At 44.9% G+C, this 22,176-nt stretch overlaps 1 protein-coding gene across 1 annotated transcript in view; it reads right to left on the bottom strand.

Moving 5' to 3' along the window:
- SLC4A11 (solute carrier family 4 member 11) overlaps window positions 1-21,483 on the bottom strand; it is an 89,978-nt gene extending 68,495 nt beyond the window's left edge. The window contains exons 1-3 of the mRNA XM_070949176.1: window positions 21,429-21,483; window positions 18,327-18,377; window positions 5,091-5,243 (exon numbers count right to left, since the gene is read on the bottom strand). Coding sequence (XP_070805277.1) covers window positions 5,091-5,243; window positions 18,327-18,377; window positions 21,429-21,483 — 259 coding nt within the window. The remainder of the gene's footprint in view (window positions 1-5,090; window positions 5,244-18,326; window positions 18,378-21,428) is intronic.
- Between the last annotated feature and the right edge of the window lie 693 nt (window positions 21,484-22,176).

The following is a 22,176-nucleotide window of genomic DNA, read 5'->3' on the forward strand; positions in this document are numbered from 1 at the left end:
CTTTCTTATCTTCCCTTCCTTCCCTCTCCCTCCCTCCTTCCACTTTTTCCTTCCTTCCTTCCTTCCTTCCTTCCTTCCTTCCTTCCTTCCTTCTTTCCTTCCTTCCTTCCTATCTCCTCTTCCCTTCCTCCCTCTCTCACCTTTCTTTCTCCCCTTCCCTTCCCTCCCTTCCTCCCTCCCTCCCTTAAAATTTATTGGCTGCCCATATTATCACAGGGCGACCCTGCGCAACTTAAACTACCGTATATAAAAGAATACTACAAAACTATAAAAGCACAAAATACAACAGTTAAAAGACTTATTTGCAGCTCTTTAACCCTCATCATTCATGGAGGAGAAGAAGGCCTGGAACATCCTTTCAACTTAGTCCTGAAGGTTGAACCTTTCCCAACAAGAGCCTTGGTAGTACAGTGGTCTAAGGCACCCTGTTATTAAGCTGGTTATTAAGACCAGCTGTCTGCAATTAAAGTAAGATCGAATCTCGCCAAGGCTCAAGGTTGACTCAGCCTTCCATCCTTTCTAAGGTAGGTAAATTGAGGACCCAGTTTGTGGGGGCAATAAGCTGACTTTGTATAAAATATACAAAAGTATGAAGGCTATTGCTTAGTGCATTGTAAGCCGCCCTGAGTCTTCGGAGAAGGGCGGCGTATAAATCAAATTAAAAAAACAACAACAACAACTTGAAAATGGCCTCTTTCCGATTTTCAGAGGACCAAAACAAAAGGCAACCTGAATCCAATCTGAAACGAAGGAGGAATTTCCTGGCAGCAGCGAGAACACTGGATGGAATGCTCATCAATGGAAGAGTTGGAAGGGACCTTGGAGGTCATCTAGTCCAACCCCCTGCCCAGGCAGGAAACCCTACACCACTTCAGACAAATGGTGAACCAACCTCTTCTTAAAAACTTCCAGTGTTGGAGCATTCCCAGCTTCTGGAGGCAAGTTGTTCCACTGGTTAATTTTTCTCACTGTCAGGAAATTCCTCCTTAGTTCTAAGTTGCTTCTCTCCTTGATTAGTTTCCACCCGTTGCTTCTTGTCCTGCCTTCAGGGGCTTTGGAGAATAGCTTGACTCCCTCTTGGTTGGCCTACCGGGGGTTGAAAAGCTCAATAAATCATGTGCCGGCGGGTGTCGCACATTGATGGCTGTGACGCGTATTTTGAGTGACAGGGAGCTGCAGGAGAGGGGTGAAAGAGCCACATGCGGCTCCGGAGCCACAGGTTGCTGACCCCTGCCCTAGCCCAAACTGGCTCAGTTGCAGTTTGGCTAATATTTATTTAGCTAGGTGGCAGCAAAGACTCAACCTTGGTGGATTCCAGAAAATGTAGCCCTGTTACACCTAGTTAACATTTGGGTAAGAGATCACCAGGATTGTAGACTAGGCTGGGAAGTCAATAAATATCCATCCGGGAAGACACGGACTAGCTACTTCTCCATTTTTTTGCTACCTGGGTTCACCCATGTCGGAATCTCAATGACAGAGCTTATACAGGTAGTCCTCAATTTACGACTACAATTGGGCCCAACATTTCTGTTGTTAAGTGAGACATTTAAGGGAGTTTTGCCCCGTTTTACAACCTTTCTTGCTATCCGTGGTCTATCCATCATCTATTGCCCTTTTTAGTATTTCAACTCTTATTGACTTTTTTTTTTAATTTTTTATTGTATTTTTATTGTTAAAGAATAACAGAAAAAAAAACAATACAAAAATCAATAGTAAAGAAAGAAAAAATTCCCCCCCCCCCCCCAACGTGCTATACAAATGGAAAGGAAGTTTTAGGAAATTAAAGTCTTCAATTCTTCCAAAAATCTCTTTGATAAGGTACTGGCGCCGATTCATCCAATCTCCCAAGTGCAAAGTCCACAAATGGTTGCCAAGTGTTCCAAATTTCTGTTGTTAAGTGAGACATTTAAGGGAGTTTTGCCCCGTTTTACAACCTTTCTTGCTATCCATGGTCTATCCATCATCTATCCATCATCTCTTGCCCTTTTTAGTATTTCAACTTTTATTGACTTTTTGAGTAATCTTCCGACTTCTAACATTTACGTATACATAGTAATTATAGTGACTTGACAGCACGCATCGTAATGTTTTCCCAATTTCTAATTTCTACCTCCATTTTCTATTTTCTTGAATAAGAACAAATACCGAAGGCTGCTCTCGATAAGAACGAATATTGAAGGCTGTTCTGCACTCTGTTATGTAGGAGGGCGAAGTATTTAAATCAGGAATTAAGCCCGTTCTTGGCACTAGGAACGGGGATGCTGTGCCAGTCAACACAAACCAGAGCCACGTGCGTAGGCTCCGAACTTGACAACAATGGCGAAGGGAGGGGGAGGAAGCCGTCAATAGCGGCCCAACTGGTTTTGGAAGCCCACGAGTGTGAGAAGGTTCTTGTTTCAACACATCTGAACACAACGCAGCACCGAAATGATGTTCAACCATTTTTGTAGAGAGCCTGTGCTTCCCTATTTTAATTCAGCTGGTTGTCTAACCTGGTATCCCATCTGATTTGCCCACTTGCCAACAACGGCCAAAGCTCAGCACAAAAAGGATTATCTACCCCTACAGCTGCTGCAGGTCACCCTTGACTTACGACACTTTGTTTAGCGACCGTTCCAAGTTTACAACGGCATTGAAAAAAGGGGGCTTGGGCCCGTTTTCCACACTTACGACCAGGATGGATTTGATTTAAATCGAGTTGATTTAAATCACAATTTAAATCATGATTTAAATCACTAGTAAAAAGGCTTGATTTAAATCGACTCGATTTAAATCATAATTTTTAAAGAGCAACTGTCATCCCTGCTACTCCTTTGACCCGCTGTTGACTCACCGATAGTCCCAGTGTTGCAGAATATACAGCCTCGTGCTACATAACTAAGCTCCGTTTCATGCAGAATAAACTAAATTATTTATGTATCTTAAATAGAAAACTATCTTACGATAGATTTTTACCCCCAAAGTTTTTTATTAAAATAAATTCGATTTAAATCAAAAAAAATCCGATTTAAATCAAAAAAATCTGATTTTTTTTGGTTTTTTAAAAAAAAATCATTGATTTTTATCCATCCTCCTTACGACCGTTGCAGCATCCCCGTAGTCCCGTGATCCAAATCCGGACATTTGGCCACGGACTCATACTTATGACGGTCGCAGGTGTCATAGGGATCAACTTTTGTGTTTTTCGGTGACCAGCCAAAATTCAATGGGGAAGCCCGATTGGCTTAACGAATGTGTTACTCGTTGAACGGAGGCTTGTGATTCACTTAACAACCGTGGCAAGAAAGGTCGTAAAATGGGGCAAAGTTTGCTTAACAAATGTCTCGCTTAGCAGCAGAAATTTGGGGTTCAACTGTGGTCATAGGTCGAGGACTACCCGTTATTACTATTACGGTTGGTAGCACAGTCAGCGTAGATGTTTAAGACTGGATTTTGCATTTTTATCCATTTATCAAGTTCTTCCCAAGGACCTGGGATAGGCAGCCGCGCAGCGGTGGGTTTCCAGTATTCTTACCACTGGTTCACCCCATGCGCGCACATTTGCTTCATGCGCGCTCCTTCCATGCATGCACTCGGCCTTCTGTGCATGCACGTTGCTTGTTTGCGCACCTTCTGCACATGTGCCCAGCCTCAAAAACGTGCCTAAATCGGATGGCATAGAGCTGGGGCGGGTGGCCAGGCCCACGCGCGATCTCTGCTACCGGTTCTCCCGAACCGATACGAACCGGCTGAATCCCACCTCTGCAGCTGTGGATGTTTGAAGTCTATACAATCACAAAATCAAAGAAAGCGACCCTAGATAATCCCCAATGCATTCGCATGTAACCCTATCCTAAAAGGCAATTCTCAGACTGATAAAAATTCTGCAAACTTCCTCGTTTGAAGATGATAGAAAGGTTATTAGAGGGGGAAAAAAAAATCAGCGCATCTCCACCCTCGAGTCAAATTGGTTATATAGATGGGAACTCTGCGGGAATTTTTACAGACTCGCTCCAGTTCTCCGCAATAAATCTTGCTAACGACAACCCTGTCAGAATCCTAACTTGATGGAATCCCTTTGGGTTTAGGTAATTGCCCAAAGGAAATAACAGTATAATGAGATTTATGGACTATTAGTAATCTGTCTTGGTTTACTTTTATCTGTGTGAAGTCAAATGACTTGAGGCAGAAGACAAATCTACCTGAATTTGACTTCATGTGAGCTGTGCCAATAGGCACACACACACACAAACAAGCAAGCATCGTGAGACAAACCATGGCTTAATCTCAATCACAGATTGGCTATTTTAGCACGACGACTTCTACACCCTCTGGAACAAACCACTAGATGTGAATAGTTGTAGCTCAGGACCAACCGCAAAAGAATAAAAATCTAAGGAAGAAACAAACAGGCCAGAGCAACCCTCTGTAGCAAACAACACCCAGATAAGCAGGGTTTAACACCAGACAAACATTCAAGCAGCAAGCAACAACCCAATCAAGGAACTACCAAGAAGAAAACCATACTCCACCAATATTGTATATAAACAAAGAGCAAACCGGACTCCCCCCCTAACACTGATGATATTACATACATGAGTAATGAAACATCTCTAAGAAAACAAGCAGGCTCAGAGAGCCCTAAGGACACTACAGTCCTCCTCCTCCTCCTCCTTCACTCTGCAAACCCCACTCCCTTCTAGCACTGATGATACCACCTAGCTGGGTCATGAAATGTCTGCAAGAAAATAACCAGGTTCAGAGAACACCAAGGACCCCACAGTCTTCCTCCTCCTCCTTCCTCCTCCTCCTCCTCTTCTCTGTGAATCTCAGTCCTTCTAGCACTGATGATGTCACCTAGCTGGGTCATGAAATGTCTGCAAGAAAACAAGCAGGCTCAGAGAGCCCTAAGGACACTACAGTCCTCCTCCTCCTCCTCCTTCACTCTGCAAACCCCACTCCCTTCTTGCACTGATGGTATTACCTAGTTGGGTCATGAAACGCCTGCAAGAAAACAACCCAGTGCAGAGAGCATCAAAGATCCCACAGAACAAACCATCAAAGCCTCAGAGCAACCAGGTGAGATTCTTACGGGGAAGCGTCCTTACCTGTAACGTTCTGCGGAACATCCAAGTTGACGTTCACGAAGAATCGGATGCTGTCCCCTGACACGATGGAGGAGTTGACGGTGTCGAAGAGTTCTTCCCCTCCGACTTCCTCTTTGTTGTCGCAGCCATCATCCGTATCGCACTTAAGGTAACCTGCCACATGAAAAGACCCATTTAGTGGCCATTTCCTGCTACGCTTATCCAGAAATCAAAGCCCGGTCTCAACGGGATATTGCTCTAAGCAACCTTAAATACTCAAAAGAGCCATTTGGACCCGTTTCCCACAGAAAAGAAAACATCGGGAGCCACAAAACCTGAGTGGGCGTGGTCAACTCGATGTCACTCACTTCCACCAGTCACATGACCCACCCCTAGCCACGCCTAACCAGCTGGTCATTAGGGCAGAGAACCAGTTGTTAAAAAACACCGGGAACCACAAAATCCTTTTGACATATCTCTCCCTCCCTCCCTCCCTCCCTGTCTCTCTCTCTCTTTTTCCCACTCTCTCTGTATCTCTCTCTGTCTCTTTCTCACTTTTTCCCACTCTCTCTGTATCTCTGTCTCTCTCTTTTTCCCACTCTCTCTGTCTCTCTCTCTTTTTCCCACTCTCTCTGTATCTCTCTCTGTCTATTTCTCGCTTTTTCCCACTCTCTGTATCTCTCTGTCTCTTTCTCACTTTTTCCCACTCTCTCTGTATCTCTGTCTCTGTCTCTCTTTTTCCCACTCTCTCTGTATCTCTCTCTCTCCGTCTGTCTTTTTCCCACTCTCTCTGTATCTCTCTCTCTGTCTCTTTCTCACTTTTTCCCACTCTCTCTGTATCTCTCTCTGTCTCTCACTTTTTCCCACTCTCTCTGTATCTCTGTCTCTCTCTTTTTCCCACTCTCTCTGTATCTCTCTCTCTCTGTCTCTTTCTCACTTTTTCCCACTCTCTCTGTATCTCTTTCTCTCTCACACTTTTTCCCACTCTCTCTGTATCTCTCTGTCTCTCTCTTTTTCCCCCTCTCTGTATCTCTCCCTCTCTGTCTCTTTCTCACTTTTTCCCACTCTCTCTGTATCTCTCTCTCTGTCTCTCTCTCTCTTTTTCCCACTCTCTGTATCTCTCTCTGTCTCTTTCTCACTTTTTCCCACTCTCTCTGTATCTCTCTCTCTGTCTCTTTCTCACTTTTTCCCACTCTCTGTATCTCTGTCTCTGTCTCTTTTTCCCAGTTTCTCTGTATCTCTCTCTGTCTCTCTCTTTTTCCCACTCTCTCTGTATCTCTCTCTCTCTGTCTCTTTCTCACTTTTTCCCACTCTCTCTGTATCTCTTTCTCTGTCTCTTTCTCACTTTTTCCCACTCTCTCTGTATCTCTCTCTCTCTCTCTCTCTTTTTCCCACTCTCTCTGTATCTCTCTCTCTCTCTGTCTCTTTCTCACTTTTTCCCACTCTCTGTATCTCTGTCTCTGTCTCTTTTTCCCAGTTTCTCTGTATCTCTCTCTGTCTCTCTCTTTTTCCCACTCTCTGTATCTCTCTCTCTGTCTCTTTCTCACTTTTTCCCACTCTCTCTGTATCTCTTTCTCTGTCTCTTTCTCACTTTTTCCCACTCTCTCTGTATCTCTCTCTCTCTCTCTCTCTCTTTTTCCCACTCTCTCTGTATCTCTCTCTCTCTGTCTCTTTCTCACTTTTTCCCACTCTCTTTGTATCTCTCTGTCTCTGCCCTAGCTGCTTCTCCATCCCCCACCCTCACCCTTACCTTCTCAGGCCAGGCAAAGAGTGACTGGGAGGGAAGGGCCAGCCAGTGGTGGGATCACCTGACAGGGAGCCACAGCAGAGGGCCCAAGGAGCCGCATGTGGCTCTGGAGCTGCCGGTTGCTGACCCCTGCTCTAAGCCAACCAAGAGTCTTCACATTTGGCAACTTTAAGACCTGTGGACTTCAACTCCCAGAATTCCCCAGCCAGCATGGCTGGCTGAGGAATTCTGGGAGTTGAAGTCCACAGGTTTTAAAGCCGCCAAGTTTGGAGATCCCTCCTATAAGAAAAGCAAAATGTCGTGTTTTTTTTTCCTTATGCAGGTGATGCTCCTGGTATGAAATATTTTCCGAGCAGGTCAAAGAAATGAGTAACTCATGGAAAGGAAGCCGAGAGATATTAGGAGTTCCAAAAATACTTTGATCCAGGCAGGGGTGGGCTTCAAAAATTTTAGCAAGGGGTTTGCTGGGTGGGCGTGGCCATGGTTGGGCGTGGCCTACTCGGCCTCCTGCACCATGGTGGGGGGTGTTTTTGCCCTCCCCGCGCTCCAGAGGTTTTCCTCCAGCCTCCGGGAGGACGAAAATGGCCTCCCCAGGCTCTGGAGGCCTCTCTGGAGGCTGGAAACGGGCCCATTTCCGGCCTTCCTGAACTTCCGGTAGGCCCATTTTGCACCCTCCCTAAGCCTCCACATACACCCTGCACTTACCTGCATCCAAAACGGGCTGCGTGGGGACTCCTGGGAGGGGTGGGGTGGGTGGGGCCAGCCAGGAGTGGGATTTGGGGGTTCTCCTAACTGTACAGAATCTTAGCTAGAGGTTCTCCCGAACCCCTGCGAACCCCCAGCGGCCCACCTCTGGATCCAGCGATTGTGCATGTCATTTTTTTGTTTTACCAAAAAAAAAAAAAAAAAGTTCCGTGAAATATGATTTCAAGAACGGTAATCCCATAATAATGCATGTTCTGAAAATTCTTCACGGAAGGCGAGTTGGGCTAAGAGAGAGAGAGAGAGGTCCTGGTTCAAAACCACTTAGCTGGCTTTCGTGGCTAAGGCGGGACTAGAACTCGCCATCTCCTATTTTCTACAAAGACCCCCGGGAGACCTTCGCTGGGCTCAATAATATTCTTGCAATTAAAAATAACGCTGGCTAATCATAAAGTGCTTTAGCCAGTTCTATCTTTCATGTTCTTCTAATTAAAAAAAAAGAGTATTGTTCTCCAAAGCACCAGAAGGCAGGATGAGAAGCAACAGATGGAAACTCAACCTGGAATTAAGGAGAAACTTCCTAACAGTGAGGACAATTAACCAGTGGAACAGCTCGCCACCAGAAGTTGTGGGCGCTCTAACACTGGAGGTTTTCAAGAAGAGACTGGACAGCCACTTGTCTGGAATAGTAAAGGGCCGTGATGGTGAACCTATGGCACGCGTGCCAGATGTGGCACGAGAGCCCTCTCTGTAGACACGCGCGCCGTCGTCCCAGCTCAACCAGCTGGTCATCGGGTTTCCGAGGCGCATATGCATGCCAGCCAGCTGGTCACTGGGTTTTATACCATCACTGGTATAGGGTCTCCTGCCTGAGGGCGGGGTTGGACTAGAAGACCTCCAAGGTCCCTTCCAACTCTCTTATTCTGTCATTGCCTAAAAGTTCAGAAGAGAAAGACTAGGGGTGACATGACAGCAGTTTTCCAATACTTGGGGGTCCATCACCAGAGAAGAAGGGGTCAACCTGTTCTCCAAAGTACCTGAAGGCCAGCCAAGAAGCAACGGAAGGATGGAAACTCATCAAGGAGAGAAGCAACCTGGAATTAAGAAGGAATTTCCTGACAGTCAGGAGAATTAACCAGCGGAACCACTTGCCACCAGAAGTTATGAATGCTCCGTAACTGGAGGTTTTCAAGAAGAGACTGGACAATCATTAGGCTGAAATGGTACAGGGTCTCCTGTTTGGGCATGGGGTTGGACTAGAAGACCTCCAAGGTCCCTTCCACCTCTGTCATTCTGTTACTCTGGAGATGAACATCTCAAAATTTGCAAAGATGTCATTCCTCTAACTAACGTTTTGCAAGCTGGGTCATGGTCCCATTTTCAAAGAAAGCAAAGCGGCATCCCTCCGGATTATACATATTTGCAAGGGAATTCAGTCCTCTACTTATAACGGTTTATTTAGTGACTGTTCGAAGATAACAACGGCACTGAAAAAAAAGCGACTTATTATGACCGTTTTTCACACTTAACGACTCTTGCAGCATCCCCCGTGGTCACGTGATCTATAGTCTGGTTAATGGACTCGTATTTATGACGGTCGCAGTGTCCCCGGGTCATGTGATCCCCTTTTACGACCTTCTGACAAAGTCCCTGGGGAAGGCCAGATTCATTTAACAACCGTGTGGCTATTTTAACAACTGCAGTGGTTCGCTTAACAACGGTGGCAGGGACAGTCGTAAAATGGCCCCCAAACTCACTTAAGAACCGTCTCGCTTAGCAACAGAACTGTTGGGCACAATTATCGTTGTTAAGTCGAGGACTTAACCTAAACTCAAGGGTTTGGTTTTTTTTGGCTGGAGAAAAAGAGGAAAATCGGAACAAATAGAAATAGGAAATTTCTTAGACGCTGCTTCTGGTGGGAGGAAAAAATTTTCTTTCTGACTTTGGTGGAATTTTTTTAAAAAATGACAAGACTGTTTTGTGGGGAAAAATCTCCATTACTGGTATTTATTGTAGGTATTTATTGTTCCTGTTGCCCTGTGCTTTTAATCGTGGTTGCCCGCCCAGAGTCGCTACAAGAAGGAAGGGCGGTCATATAAACTGAATAAAACCGATTTTTAAAAATAAAATAAATGGAACACTCTCGAGAGAGAAGGAACATGGTTATTTGGCGTAGGTTTTGAAAGGACATTCAGGGAAACCTTTTAAAGGGGCAGCAGTCCTGAGGCAGGAGGGGAAAAAAAAAAAGGAAATTAATGAACATTTTATCCACTTCTGAGTTAAGATTCTCATTTGTGGGGTAATTGCACGAACTGTGAAGGTAATGTTCCAATTATCAAATGAGCAACACAAAAGTGTGAATTACTCAACCCTATGAGAGAAACAACCTTCAATTATACCACAATTGCTTGTTATTTTTAGATGTTTATGATTTTTTTTTCCCGGTAAACACAGAAGCTCCTTTTCTGATCAGCTGAAAATTTAGGCAGCCTGCCTTATGGGTGCGGGTAGTCCTCGACTTATGACCACAATTGAGCCCAACATGTCCATGGCTCAAGCAAGACAGTTGTTAAGTGAATTTTTGCCCGCTTTTATGGCTTTTCCTGCCACCGTGGTTAAGTGAATCACGGCAGTTCTTAAAGTTAGGGACCCGGTTGCTAAGTGAATCTGTTTTCCCACCGATTTTCCTCATCAGAAGGTCGCAAAAGGGGATCACGTGACAACCCGCCACACCCCCCCCGGCCCGGGAGACTGCAACCGTCATAAATGTGAATCCGTTGCCAAGCATCTGAATTTGGATCAGAAAAAATAGACAAGCCGCTGTCTGGCTAATAACCTATATACAGATAGTCCTCGACTTACAACAGTGACCTTTTGACGTTACAACGGCCCTGAAAAGAGTGACTTTTTCACACTTACGACCGTTGCTGCATTCCCCACGATCACGTGATTTACATTCAGACCCTTGGCAGCTGACTCACAGTTATAACAATGGCGGTGTCTCGGGGTTACGCGATTCCCCTTCGACGACCTTCTGACCAGCGACGTCAAGCCCGATCCACTTAACGACCGTGTTCCTAACATGACAACTGCGATGATTCATTTAACAACGGCAGCAAGGAAGGCCGTAAAATGGGGCTAAACTCACTTAGCAACTGTCTGGCTCAGCAAGGGAAAGTATGGGCTGAATTGTGGTCGTAAGTCGAGGACTACCCATGTTATGGTTGATGAGATTTGCTTCCCCTCCCGATTTCGATGCTGCAGGGACAACAAAGTGTACTTAAAAAATATTGGCCCCCACCCAAACTCCTGAGTGACATTTCCTAATCGGCACACAACAATCTGTGCATCGCTGCAGGAGGGCAGAGACTGAGTGATTTTCGGCCTTGGATGAAAAGGAAGATTCGTTTGTTCCAGAATTGGACAAAATACCCCCAAGGGAGGGGCCGGTTGTGCAAGGAAGGAGTAGGGGGTAAGTTGGTGACACAAAATCGGCACACACTTAACTCTTTCCGTGCCGGTGGTGGCTTGACTTTTAAAGCTCTCCTCACAAGCAAGCAGCAAACCCTGATTAACGCACAGGCAAGAAAGTGGGAGACTGTGAGTTCTAGTGCCGACTTAACGCATGAAAGGTGGCCGGGTGACTTTGGGCCAATCACCAGGAGACGGAGAGTTCTAGTCCAGCCTTAGGGAGGAAAAGTGGCCGGGTGACTTTGGGCCAATCACCAGGAGACGGAGAGTTCTAGTCCAGCCTTAGGGAGGAAAGGTGGCCAGGTGACTTTGGGCCAATCACCAGGAGACGGAGAGTTCTAGTCCAGCCTTAGGGAGGAAAGATGGCCGGGTGACTTTGGGCCGATCACCAGGAGGCGGAGAGTTCTAGTCCAGCCTTAGGGAGGAAAGGTAGCTGGGTAACTTTGGGCCAATCACCAGGAGACGGAGAGTTCTAGGCCTGCTCCAGGTGCAAAAATCGGCTAGCTGAGTTTGGGCCAATGACTGGGAGATAGGGAGTTCTAGACCTACCTTAGACATGAGAGGCGGCTGGGTGGCTTTAAAATAATTTTTTTATTTAAAAAAAAAATACATTAATCAAAAATAAATCCTAAGATACAACACTTAAGAGATAGAATCAACATAAATCGTACTAGGAATCTAAATAAAATAATATAAATCATAAAGATACCAGCAACGAAGTTATTAGTCATAAGTAGAAAAGGAAATAGGTAATAGGAAAGATGAAAAGAATAATATTAATACAGTCTTACTAAATAGTTTGACAGCATTTGCTGTTATATAAATATCGAGTTTATACTATTATGTAAAAGTAAAAAGTTGAGATTTTCCACACTTTTCCCTTCCCTAAATTCCCTATTTACTTTTGTATTTTCTTTGAATTCAGGGGTGGGATCCAAATTTTTTTGCAACTGGTTCTCAGCCCGGTGGCTGGGTGGGCGTGGCCATGGTGGGCGTGGCCTACTCAGCACTCCTGCACCACGGCGGGGGGGAAGGGTCGTTTTCACCCTCCCCAAGCTCCGGAGGCTTTTCTTGAGCCTCCGGGAGGGCGAAAACAGCCTCCCCTGGGCTCCAGAGGCCCTCCAGAGGCCAGAAAAGGGCCTGTTTTCAGACTTCCAGAACTTCCAGTAGGCCTCCCAGAGACTCCTCACGGGCTCTGCACTTCTTACCTGGCATCCAAAATGGCGGGCTGCATGGAGGGGTGGGGTGGGTGGAGCCAGCCAGTCCTTGCAATTACCAGTTCAGTGAACCAGATGTAAAATTAGTATCCAATTCACCCGAACCGGCTAAATCCCACTCCTGGCTATATTAAAAACTAATAAAAACTTGGTTGTTTTTTTTAAAATAAGAAAACCGAACTGCTTACATCCCATCACATTCCACTTAGACTAGTGATAGCTAACCTTTTTGCCATCGCGTGTCAAAAGCATGGGGAGCCTGGGGGGGTTGTGTGTGAATGTGCCCACACCCATAAGTCAATGCGCCCCACACATGTAATCCCCCGTGCTTCCCCTGTGTTTGGCACACAATGGCACAGTGGGCCCAGTAGATCTGTTTTTCGACCTCCCCAGGCTCCAGAGATTTTCTTGGCGCCTGGGGAGGGCGAAAACAGCCTTCCCCACCCACCCAGAGGCCCTCTGTAGGCTGACTTCCGGTGGGCCCAGAAGGCCCCGAAATCAGCTGTGTGCGCTGGAGCTGAGCTAGGGCAATGCTTGCGTGCCCACAGATATGGCTCCATGTGCCACCTGTGACACACATGTCATAGGTTCACCATCAGGGACTTAGATCTTTCAAATCAGTCTTGCTTTCAAAGTTCACTTCTCATTCATAATAATACTTTTAGCCATATCAGGAAAAAAAAACATCCAAATACATTCAAACAGAAAAATAATACTCATCGCGATGCTTTCCTTTACTTCTTTGGAAACATGTACCCAGTTACCGGGGGGGGGGGGAATTTAAATCAAATATATTCCTGTAATTAAAAGAACATTCTTCATGTTGTGAGCACGCCACACCACAACAGCACATGGCTCTTCCGTCTTGAATGTCACCACAATCCAAGCCCATCACAAACGCTGCTTAATATGGGTGCCAGCGCCTTTTAATCATCCCTTTAAGCTGTCCAACAAGCCGTGAAAAATTAACGCTGATGAGAAGGAGAAATTAATAAAATCCTTTTCTCAAGCCATCCTTGGCAAAGCTGTTACGCACAACATGTTTGCGACAATGCACAAAAAAAAAAAAAAAAAAAAGAAAAGAAAAGAAAAGAAAAAAGAAGCAACATGACAGCTCCGGCCTAACAATACGAACACATTTTTTAAATGTTTACTTAAGCACAGAAAATAAGAAAAAGGAGAGGCGGAGGCTGTTATCGGATCGCTTTTCGTAGTACGTTTGAACCACAAATCCACAAAACCAGGGATGGGATTCAGCCGGTTCGTATCACTTCGGGAGAACCGGTTGTTAACTTTCTGAGCAGTCTGGCAAACTGGTTGTTGGAAGAAACCATTAGGGCAGAGAACCGGTTGTTAAATTACTTGAATCCCACCACTGCACAAAACCTATCTGTTCTCACCCAGCTCCTCAAACACGACAAATCCTCTGAAGTGAACTCAAAAGATTCCTTTAATTAGGAGTGCCGGCAGCCCTGGCAAAAAAAAATTCTCTCAATGCAGGCGAATAAGGCTGTCCGGTCAGAAGATGAATAGTTAGCTGATCAATGGTAAAAGGCAGTTTGGTGGTAGACCGGTGCCTCCAAAAACAAATGAGTAGACCGGTGCCTGCAAAAATAAATGGGTAGACCAGTGCCTGCAAAAATACATGAGTAAACCGGTGCCTGCAAAAATAAATGGGTAGACCAGTGCCTGCAAAAATAAATGGGTAGACCAGTGCCTGCAAAAATAAATGGGTAGACCAGTGCCTGCAAAAATACATGAGTAAACCGGTGCCTGCAAAAATAAATGGGTAGACCAGTGCCTGCAAAAATAAATGGGTAGACCAGTGCCTGCAAAAATAAATGGGTAGACCAGTGCCTGCAAAAATACATGAGTAAACCGGTGCCTGCAAAAATAAATCGGTAGACCGGTGCCTGCAAAAATAAATGGGTAGACCAGTGCCTGCAAAAATACATGAGTAGACGGGTGCCTGCAAAAATAAATGGGTAGACCAGTGCCTGCAAAAATAAATGGGTAGACAGGTACAGCTCTGCAAGCAGTTAAAAGCCTGGTAGACCAGTACCTCTGCTAAATCCTAAATAATTGTCACATGACCATCAAGCCACGCCCACAAAATAAGCCACGCCCACAGAACCAGTAGTAAAAAAAATTTAGAACCCACCCGATATAACCTTGTTTCTCTCTCTCTCATCTATCTATCTATCTATCTATCTATCTATCTATCTATCTATCTATCTCATCTTTATCTTTCTATCATCTATCTGTATGTCTATTATCTAGTCATCTATTTATCTCTCTCATCTCTTCCTCTCTAAAGACAGAAACTCTATCTAGTTTTATTCATATCCTAATTATCATCTCTATCATCTCCCTTTTATCTCTACCCATCATCTATCTCTATCGTCTCTTATCTATCATCTTTAGTTATCCATTTATCTCTCTCTCTCATCTCTCGCTGTAGATATATATAAACCATCTACCCAGTTTTATTTATCTCCTTAGCTCTTTCATCTCTTATTATCTCCCATTTATCTCTATCATTTATACTACATCATCTACTTATTTCTCTCTCTCCCTCTCTCTTTTTCTCTCTCTCTCTCTCTCTCTCTCTCTCTCTCTCTCTCTCTCTCTCTCTCTCTCTCTCTGTTTCTGTGAAATTTATATGGCCACCCAACCCACTCACGGTGATTCTGGGCTTTCTGTAAACATTTGAGGCTTTTTTTTTGCTTCTTCCCCATATTTTTTTTTTATTTTTTTGGCAAACTCCAGCTTGCTAAAGAATTTTGGCCAAGCGTGAAAGTTTGCAAGCCCTTGGGTGACATTTTTAGCTGCTCTTTATCAAAATCCGAGCCCTTATATGGATGCTGAAATCTCTTCTTCTCCCCCAAGGATCCGGATACCAATGCTTTGACTTGGATCCTCAGAAGAAGGACGGGAAAAAAAAGAGGGGGGGGGGGGAAATGTCACATTTTCTGGTCCTGAAAACCTGCCAGCCTGTAGAGCACATGACACAATTGGGCTGGTTATTATTTGTGATGATTAAACGGAGACGCATGCAGGGACGATTTCTGCCTTAGCTAAGGACTTTTCTTGATATCTATTTATTTGTTCGTTCATTCGTTCGTTTATTATTCTCAAGCAGGGCAGCCTTACTCTGGGGCTTTGCTAATAAAAAAGATGAAAATGTTTATAGGTTTGCAAAACAGATCAGATGTAGGATAGTGCGTTCCAAACTCCCGATGAGACATTTGAACAATTCTGAATTTGCAATTTTGAATTCAGAATGGCTAATTTTGAGAAGGGTTGAACGCAGTGGTGGGATTCAAAATTTTTTACTATCGGTTCTGGGGAGCGTGGCATGGTGGGTGTGGCAGGGCATGGCTTGGTGGGCGTGGCAGGGGAAGGATACTGTAAAATCCCCATTCCCTCCCCACTCCAGGGGAAGTTTACTGCAAAATTCCCATTTCCTCCCCATAAGCTGGGACTTGGAAGGCTGAGAATAGATGGGGGCGGGGCCAGTCAGAATTTTTACTACCGGTTCTGTGAGTGTGGCTTGGTGGGTGTGGCATGGCTTGGTGGGCGTGGCAGGGGAAGGTTATTGCAAAATCCCCATTCCGTCCCGATCAGCTGGGACTCAGGAGGCAGAGAATAGATGGGGGCGGGGCCAGTCAGAGGTGGTATTTACCGGTTCTCCAAAATACTCAAAATTTCCGCTACCGGTTCGCCAGAACTGGTCAGAACCTGCTGAAACCCACCTCTGGTTGAATGTGATGTGAGTGTATCAAACATGTGACACTCCTGGGACCTCAAAAGAAGAATGGGGTATGGTGTGGTGAGAGGTGTTGCACTAGGAATGTAGAGTGTTGCGTTATAGGCCACCTTCACAAGAACAGAATACAGGTAATCCTCCACATACGACCACATCTGAGCCCCCAAATTTCCGCTGCTAAGTGAGACCATCGTTAAGTGAGTTTCGCCCCGCGCGCGCACCTGGTTCACACACGCACCTGCCTTCCACACCTGCGCCCAGTCTTCCGCGGATGAGCTTTGCTCTAGCGCACGCCTTCCGCGCCTGCGCCCGGTCTCAAAAACGTGCCTAATTAGGACCGCATAGAGCCAGGGCAGATGGGTGGGCCCACATGCGATTTCCGCTACCGGTTCAGGTGAACCAGTACGAACCGGCTGAATGCCGCGTCTGGTCCATGTCATTTGTCTCATTGTTAGCCCAACTGTTCAAGGGACGTGCAAAAATTTACACAGGGCGGACATTTGGTATTGTTGTAGAGTAACGTATTGTATTACTTTACTCAACACAACACAGATTAGCACATAATTTTGAAAAAAAAGAACAAGTGGAAGTATTTCCTGTTCTTGAGGCCAGCTCCACTCACATTTTTCTAATTCCAACCCTAAAGGGGTCTGAAAATGTAAGGTTGAAATAGATTAAAAGATCGTCAGTTCTCTCCAAGGCGCAGAGAAACCAATTAAACCATCCTTGAAAAGTGAATTTTCTGGCCTCTCCTTAAAAACCTCCAGAGTTGGAGAACCTACACACTCTGTAAATTGACTTTTCTATGGGGGAAAAAAAAGTGTTTTTCCTAATATTTCAGTGAAATCTACATAGCTGCGAATCATATCAGTTCTTGTGGCTGTAATCAAAAGAAAAAGTTCTTGATCATCCAGCAAGTAACTTCTCTTTTATGTACTTGTAAAGGACCCTAAGGGATGCGGTGGCTCAGGGGCTAAGACGCTGAGCTTGTCGATTGAAAGGTTGGCAGTTCAGCGGTTCGAGTCCCTGGTGCCGTGTAATGGGGTGAGCTCCCGTGACTTGTCCCACATTCTGCCAACCTAGCAGTTCAAAAGCAGGTAAAAAATGCAAGTAGAAAAATAGGGGCCACCTTTGGTGGGAAGGGAACAGCGTTCCGTGCACCTTTGGCGTTGAATCATGCCAGCCACATGACCACGGAGACGTCTTTGGACAGCGCTGGCTCTTCGGCTTTGAAACGGAGATGAGCACCGCCCCCTAGAGTCAGGAACGACTGGCACATATGTGCGAGGGGGAACCTTTTGCCTTTACCTTAAAGGACCCTCGTGTCTCACCTCCGTGGTCTTTTCAGCGAGGTGTCCCACTCCTGTATAGATCTTACACTTGGGAAGTTTCCACTTACACTTAAGCAAAATGAAAGATGATATAACTTGTATCTGTGTTTTCTAGGCCTATCTTGTACAACTTCCATGTAGTTCCCCTGTATACATCTTCTAGCACTGAATTTCATGTTTATTATCTTACATAATGTTATTTATGTAAAATAAACAAAAATGTACACAAGCAACTAATTTGGTTTTAATTGCAGGGGAGGGAGGGAGGGAGGAAAGAGAGGAAAGGGAGGGAGGGAGGGCGAGAGAAAAAAATGGATAAAAGGGAGGAAGGGAGGGAGGAGAAAGGAAGGAAAAAAGAGAGAGAATAGGAAGAAGGAAGGAAGGAGAGGGAATGGGAGGAAGGGAGGGAGGGAGGGAGGGAGGGAGCCAGAGAGAGAGAAGAGGGAGGAAGGGAAGAGAGGAAAAAGTGGGTGGGAGGAGAGGAAGAGAGTAAAGGGAGGGAGGGAGGGCAAGAGAAAAGAATGGAAAGAAGGAAGGGAGGGAAGAGAAAGGAAGAACGGAGGAGGAAGAAGGAAGAAAGGAGAGGGAATGGGAGGCAGGAAGGAAGGAGGGAGCCAGAGAGAGAGAAACAAAGGAGGGAGGGAGAGAGGAGGGAGGGAAAGAAAAGGAAGGAAGAAACGGAGAGAGGGAGGAGGAAGGAAGGGAGGAACAGAAAAAGGGAGGGGCTGAAAAAGGGAGGAAGGAGGGAGGGAGGAGGGAGAGAGAGAGAAAAGGAAGGAAGAAACAGAGGGAGGGAGGGGAAAAGGGGGGAAGATAGAAAAAGGGAGGAAGGAAGGAAGAAAGGAGAGGAAGGGAGGGAGGAGGGAAGGAGAAAGAGAAAAGGAAGGAAAAAACAGAGGGAGGGAGGAGGAAGGAAGGAGGAAAAGATGGATGGATGGATGGATGGATGGATGGATGGATGGAAGGAAGGAAGGAAGGAAGGAAGGAAGGAAGGAAGGAAGGAAGGAAAAGAATGCTTACCTGTTTCTTCAAAGAAGTACCCATTTCTGGACATTGCTGCCGGTGGACTTTCTAGAACGGAAAAAAAAAGAAAAACCTAAATAAGATGGTAGCTCCAACGGCCCACTTTTGTTTTCAAAAAGCAAGCATTCAAGCAAAAGCAAAATTAGCATGCTGCCTTTTTCATTTACTAGATTGCCTCTTTTTCTCCACGCCGAGGAGCTCTGCGTAGCGCTCGGTCACCCTCCCAAAATGGATGCACCTGGTTTTTCCCCACTTCTACTCCATCACTCTCCACACCTACACCCACACCGGCGTCTCTTGTTCATCAATATTACAGATGTTTGCCTCTGTCAACTGTCTTCAGCCAGTCGATAGCCTGGGCCAGGTCCACCCATTTTACTCCCTTAGTTTAAGATGTTTGTTTTATTTATATATATATATATATATAGATATAGATATATAGATATAGATATATATAGATATATATGTGTGTGTGTGTGTGTGTGTGTGTGTGTGTGTAGGTCTTTGGTTATTCGGGTTTTCTCCGGCGTAAAATTGGAAGTGTCTTGGCGGCGTTTCGACGAAGTCTCATTCGTCATTAACTAGCAGTTAAAAGGAAGAAACAGCTGCGATCTCACATTGCTCCTAGAAGCACAAAGCCGAAAACACCAGCCTGAAGATGACGAATGAGACTTCGTCGAAACGTCGCCAAGACAATTTTACGCGGGAGAAAACCCGAATAACCGAAGACCTACATACAAATACCCGCGAAAACCTCAGAAAACACACACACACACACACACATACATTATATCTATCTATCTATCTATCTATCTATCTATCTATCTATCTATCTATCTATCTATCTATCTCAGGATGGGGAAACATGGCACCACAGATGATTAAACTACATCTCCCAGCATCCCCCACTGCTGAGAACAACAGCTGCTGGGCCTGGCCTTCAACAGACCGTGCCCATCTGAATGCACACATTTGTCTTAGGCCAAGCTGGCTCAGGAATTCTGGGAGTTGAAGTCCACAGGTTGTAAAAGGGCCACAGTTGCCCACCCCTGTCTTAGGCTAAAACGGTTGCAGGAACTGGGTATAAGTCGTTTGATGAAAAGAAGGACTGTGGGGGGGGGCATGATAGCAATCTTTGAGGAGCTGCCCCAAAGAAGAGGGGGGGGGGGTCCACTTATTCTCCAAAGCCCCTGAAGGCAGGACAAGAAGCAACGGATGGAAACTCATCAAGGAGAGAAGCAACCTAGAACTAAGGAGAAACTTCCTGACAGTGAGGACAATTAACCAGTGGAACAGCTTGCCACCAGAAGTTGTAGATGCTCCAACACTGGAGGTTTTAAAGAAACGATTAGACATTCCTTTGTCTGAAGTGGTATAGGGTCTCCTGCTTGAGGAGTGGGGGCTGGACTAGAAGACCTCTCAGGTCCCTTCCAACCCAATTATTCCACGTTCTTGAATAAGTCTTCACCCTGTCTTCTCCAAAGCTCCTGAAGGCAGAATATGAAGCAATGGTAGACCTCTAAGATCCCTTCCCCCTCTGTTATTTAGTATTCTATTTTATTTATTTTTATTGATTTTATTGATTTATTTTGTCAAGCATATATAACAGGTCAAAGTATAAACACAATCTGAATACATGAAAAGAGTAAGTAAAAAGGAATACTCTGTAATATTAATTCTGTAAAGGTTTAATCCTGGAAATTTTGGGATCGGTGACAGTCGTAGAGTCAAAAAGTGGCTACATTAGCAAATACTAAAGGGCCAACGTTCAGTCTTAATCAGGAAAAGTCTACCAGAAATAACATATATTATAACCGTAAACAAATAAATTAATTTCATATTCATGCATAATGAATTCATCATTTTCTTTAAAAATACAAAAAAAACCCTCTCTTTTCTTCCCATATCTTAGCTCATCTCCATAAACAAATACTTAAAGCCTCATCGTTCAAAGTTAATCAGAAAAGAAAAAAAAATCCCATTAAAGGGCTACCAAAAACAACCTATTAAAATCTAATTCCATCAAATAATACCCCACAAATTAATTTCTTATCATCTTCTCTTCATCTTCTCTCAGAAAAACTCCTTCCCAAGCTTAACCCTTTCCTTCCACTTTAATACCGTGGATTATCACTTTCTCTAAATGTATAACAACAACAAATTCTCTTTTTATCCCATATCTTCTCTCTAAACAAATCTTTCAAGTCTCATCAGTCAGTCCTGGTTAATATATGTCTGTGTATCTGTGTGTATAAATAAATAAGTAGAATAAAATTTTAATGATTTTAGTTCCGGAGCTCGCAGAATGTCTGCTTCTTTCTTTACAAATATACCTGGAACTTGTATTTTTAGAATAGTTTGTAATATATATATAATAATTGTAATATATATATAATATTTATATATATGTTTTCTGAGGTTTTCGCGGGTGTTTGTATGTAGGTCTTTGGTTATTCGGGTTTTCTCGCGCGTAAAATTGGAGGTTTCGTGGCAATGTTTCGACGAAGTCTCATTTGTCATCTTCAGGCTGGTGTTCTCGGCTTCGTGCTTCTAGGAGCAATGTGTGTGATCGCAGCTGTTTCTTCCTTTTAACTGCTAGTGGGGGTGTGAACTGATTGGGTGGGAGCTTGGCTGTGTTCTGATTGGGCGGAGGTGTGTTCTGATTGGTTGGGGGTCTGGCTGTGCTCTGATTGGATGGGGGGTTGGCTGTGCTCTGATTGGATGGGTGTGTGTTCTGTTTAGGTGGGGGCTTGGTTGTGCTCGGGTTAGTCTGAGTAGCAGGGGGATTTGAGCTGGTGAGCTGTGTTGCTGTTGTTTGGCTTCGTGTTTGTGGCCGTGCCACCTCTTCATGGTTGGTGTCAGTCTGCTTCATGTATGGATTGGAGGGGTTTAAAGTGGCTAATGATGTGTGTATACATATGTGTGTATACATATGTATGTATACATATTTATATATATGTATACACACATATATATAAAAAGCTGCTAGCAAAAAAAATAAAATAAAAAACCCATCATGTACATTTGAACAGATCTGAGTTCTTAAGACAGTTTTTTTTTTTTAAATTAAAATTTCATGCAAGATATTTTGCTCCAAACCTTGATCAGTTCTGGCATTCATGTCTGGATTTACACCAACGCCGAACTTAGTCATCACCTCACATAAACCCATCATATGCACTAAATTTCCCATAAATTCCTAAATAATCTGGGAAAGCATTGGTAAGTCAAGAATAGGCTGCTTCGAGGAGTCTTTGGTGCTCTCCGAGTTTTGGTGGCTTTCTTGGCGACATTTCATGGCCGAACTAGGGAACATCATCACTGCTACTGATGTTACTGATTACTGTACTTTTACCACAACCTAGTAGTACTGTTACCTAGTTTGGTAGTGAAACGTCTACAAGAGAAACACCAAGCTCAGACAGCACCAAGATCCCTCACACTCCTCCTCCTCCACTCCACAAACCCCACTCCCTTGTAGCACTGATGATGTAGCCTAGTTGGGTAATGAAACGTCTGCAGGAAAACAACCAAGCTCCAAGCAATCAACCAACCAATCACAGCTCCGGAGCCACCCAATTGGTTCCGAAAGCACAGCCCCCCCCAGTCCTTCCAATCGTCCCGCTCTTCACCCATTGCTTCTACCCACCACCCAATTGTATGGGGGCTATTTGTCCTGTGCGGTGCCTGGGTGAATGGGCAGGGACGAAGGGTGGGGGGGCAGAGGGCCAGGGGACCATTGGCAAAAGGACAATGGCCGGAGGACGGCCAGCGGAAGAGGAAAGCTGGCTTTGAATTGGCTGAGGAGTGTGACTGGGGGCGAAGGGGACCCATCCAAGGCAGGGGT

The sequence above is a fragment of the Pituophis catenifer genome, unplaced genomic scaffold, assembly GCF_029215685.1.
Source record: "Pituophis catenifer annectens isolate HBS135680 unplaced genomic scaffold, rPitCat1.0.hap2 SCAF_8, whole genome shotgun sequence".
Lineage (NCBI taxonomy): Eukaryota > Metazoa > Chordata > Lepidosauria > Squamata > Colubridae > Pituophis > Pituophis catenifer.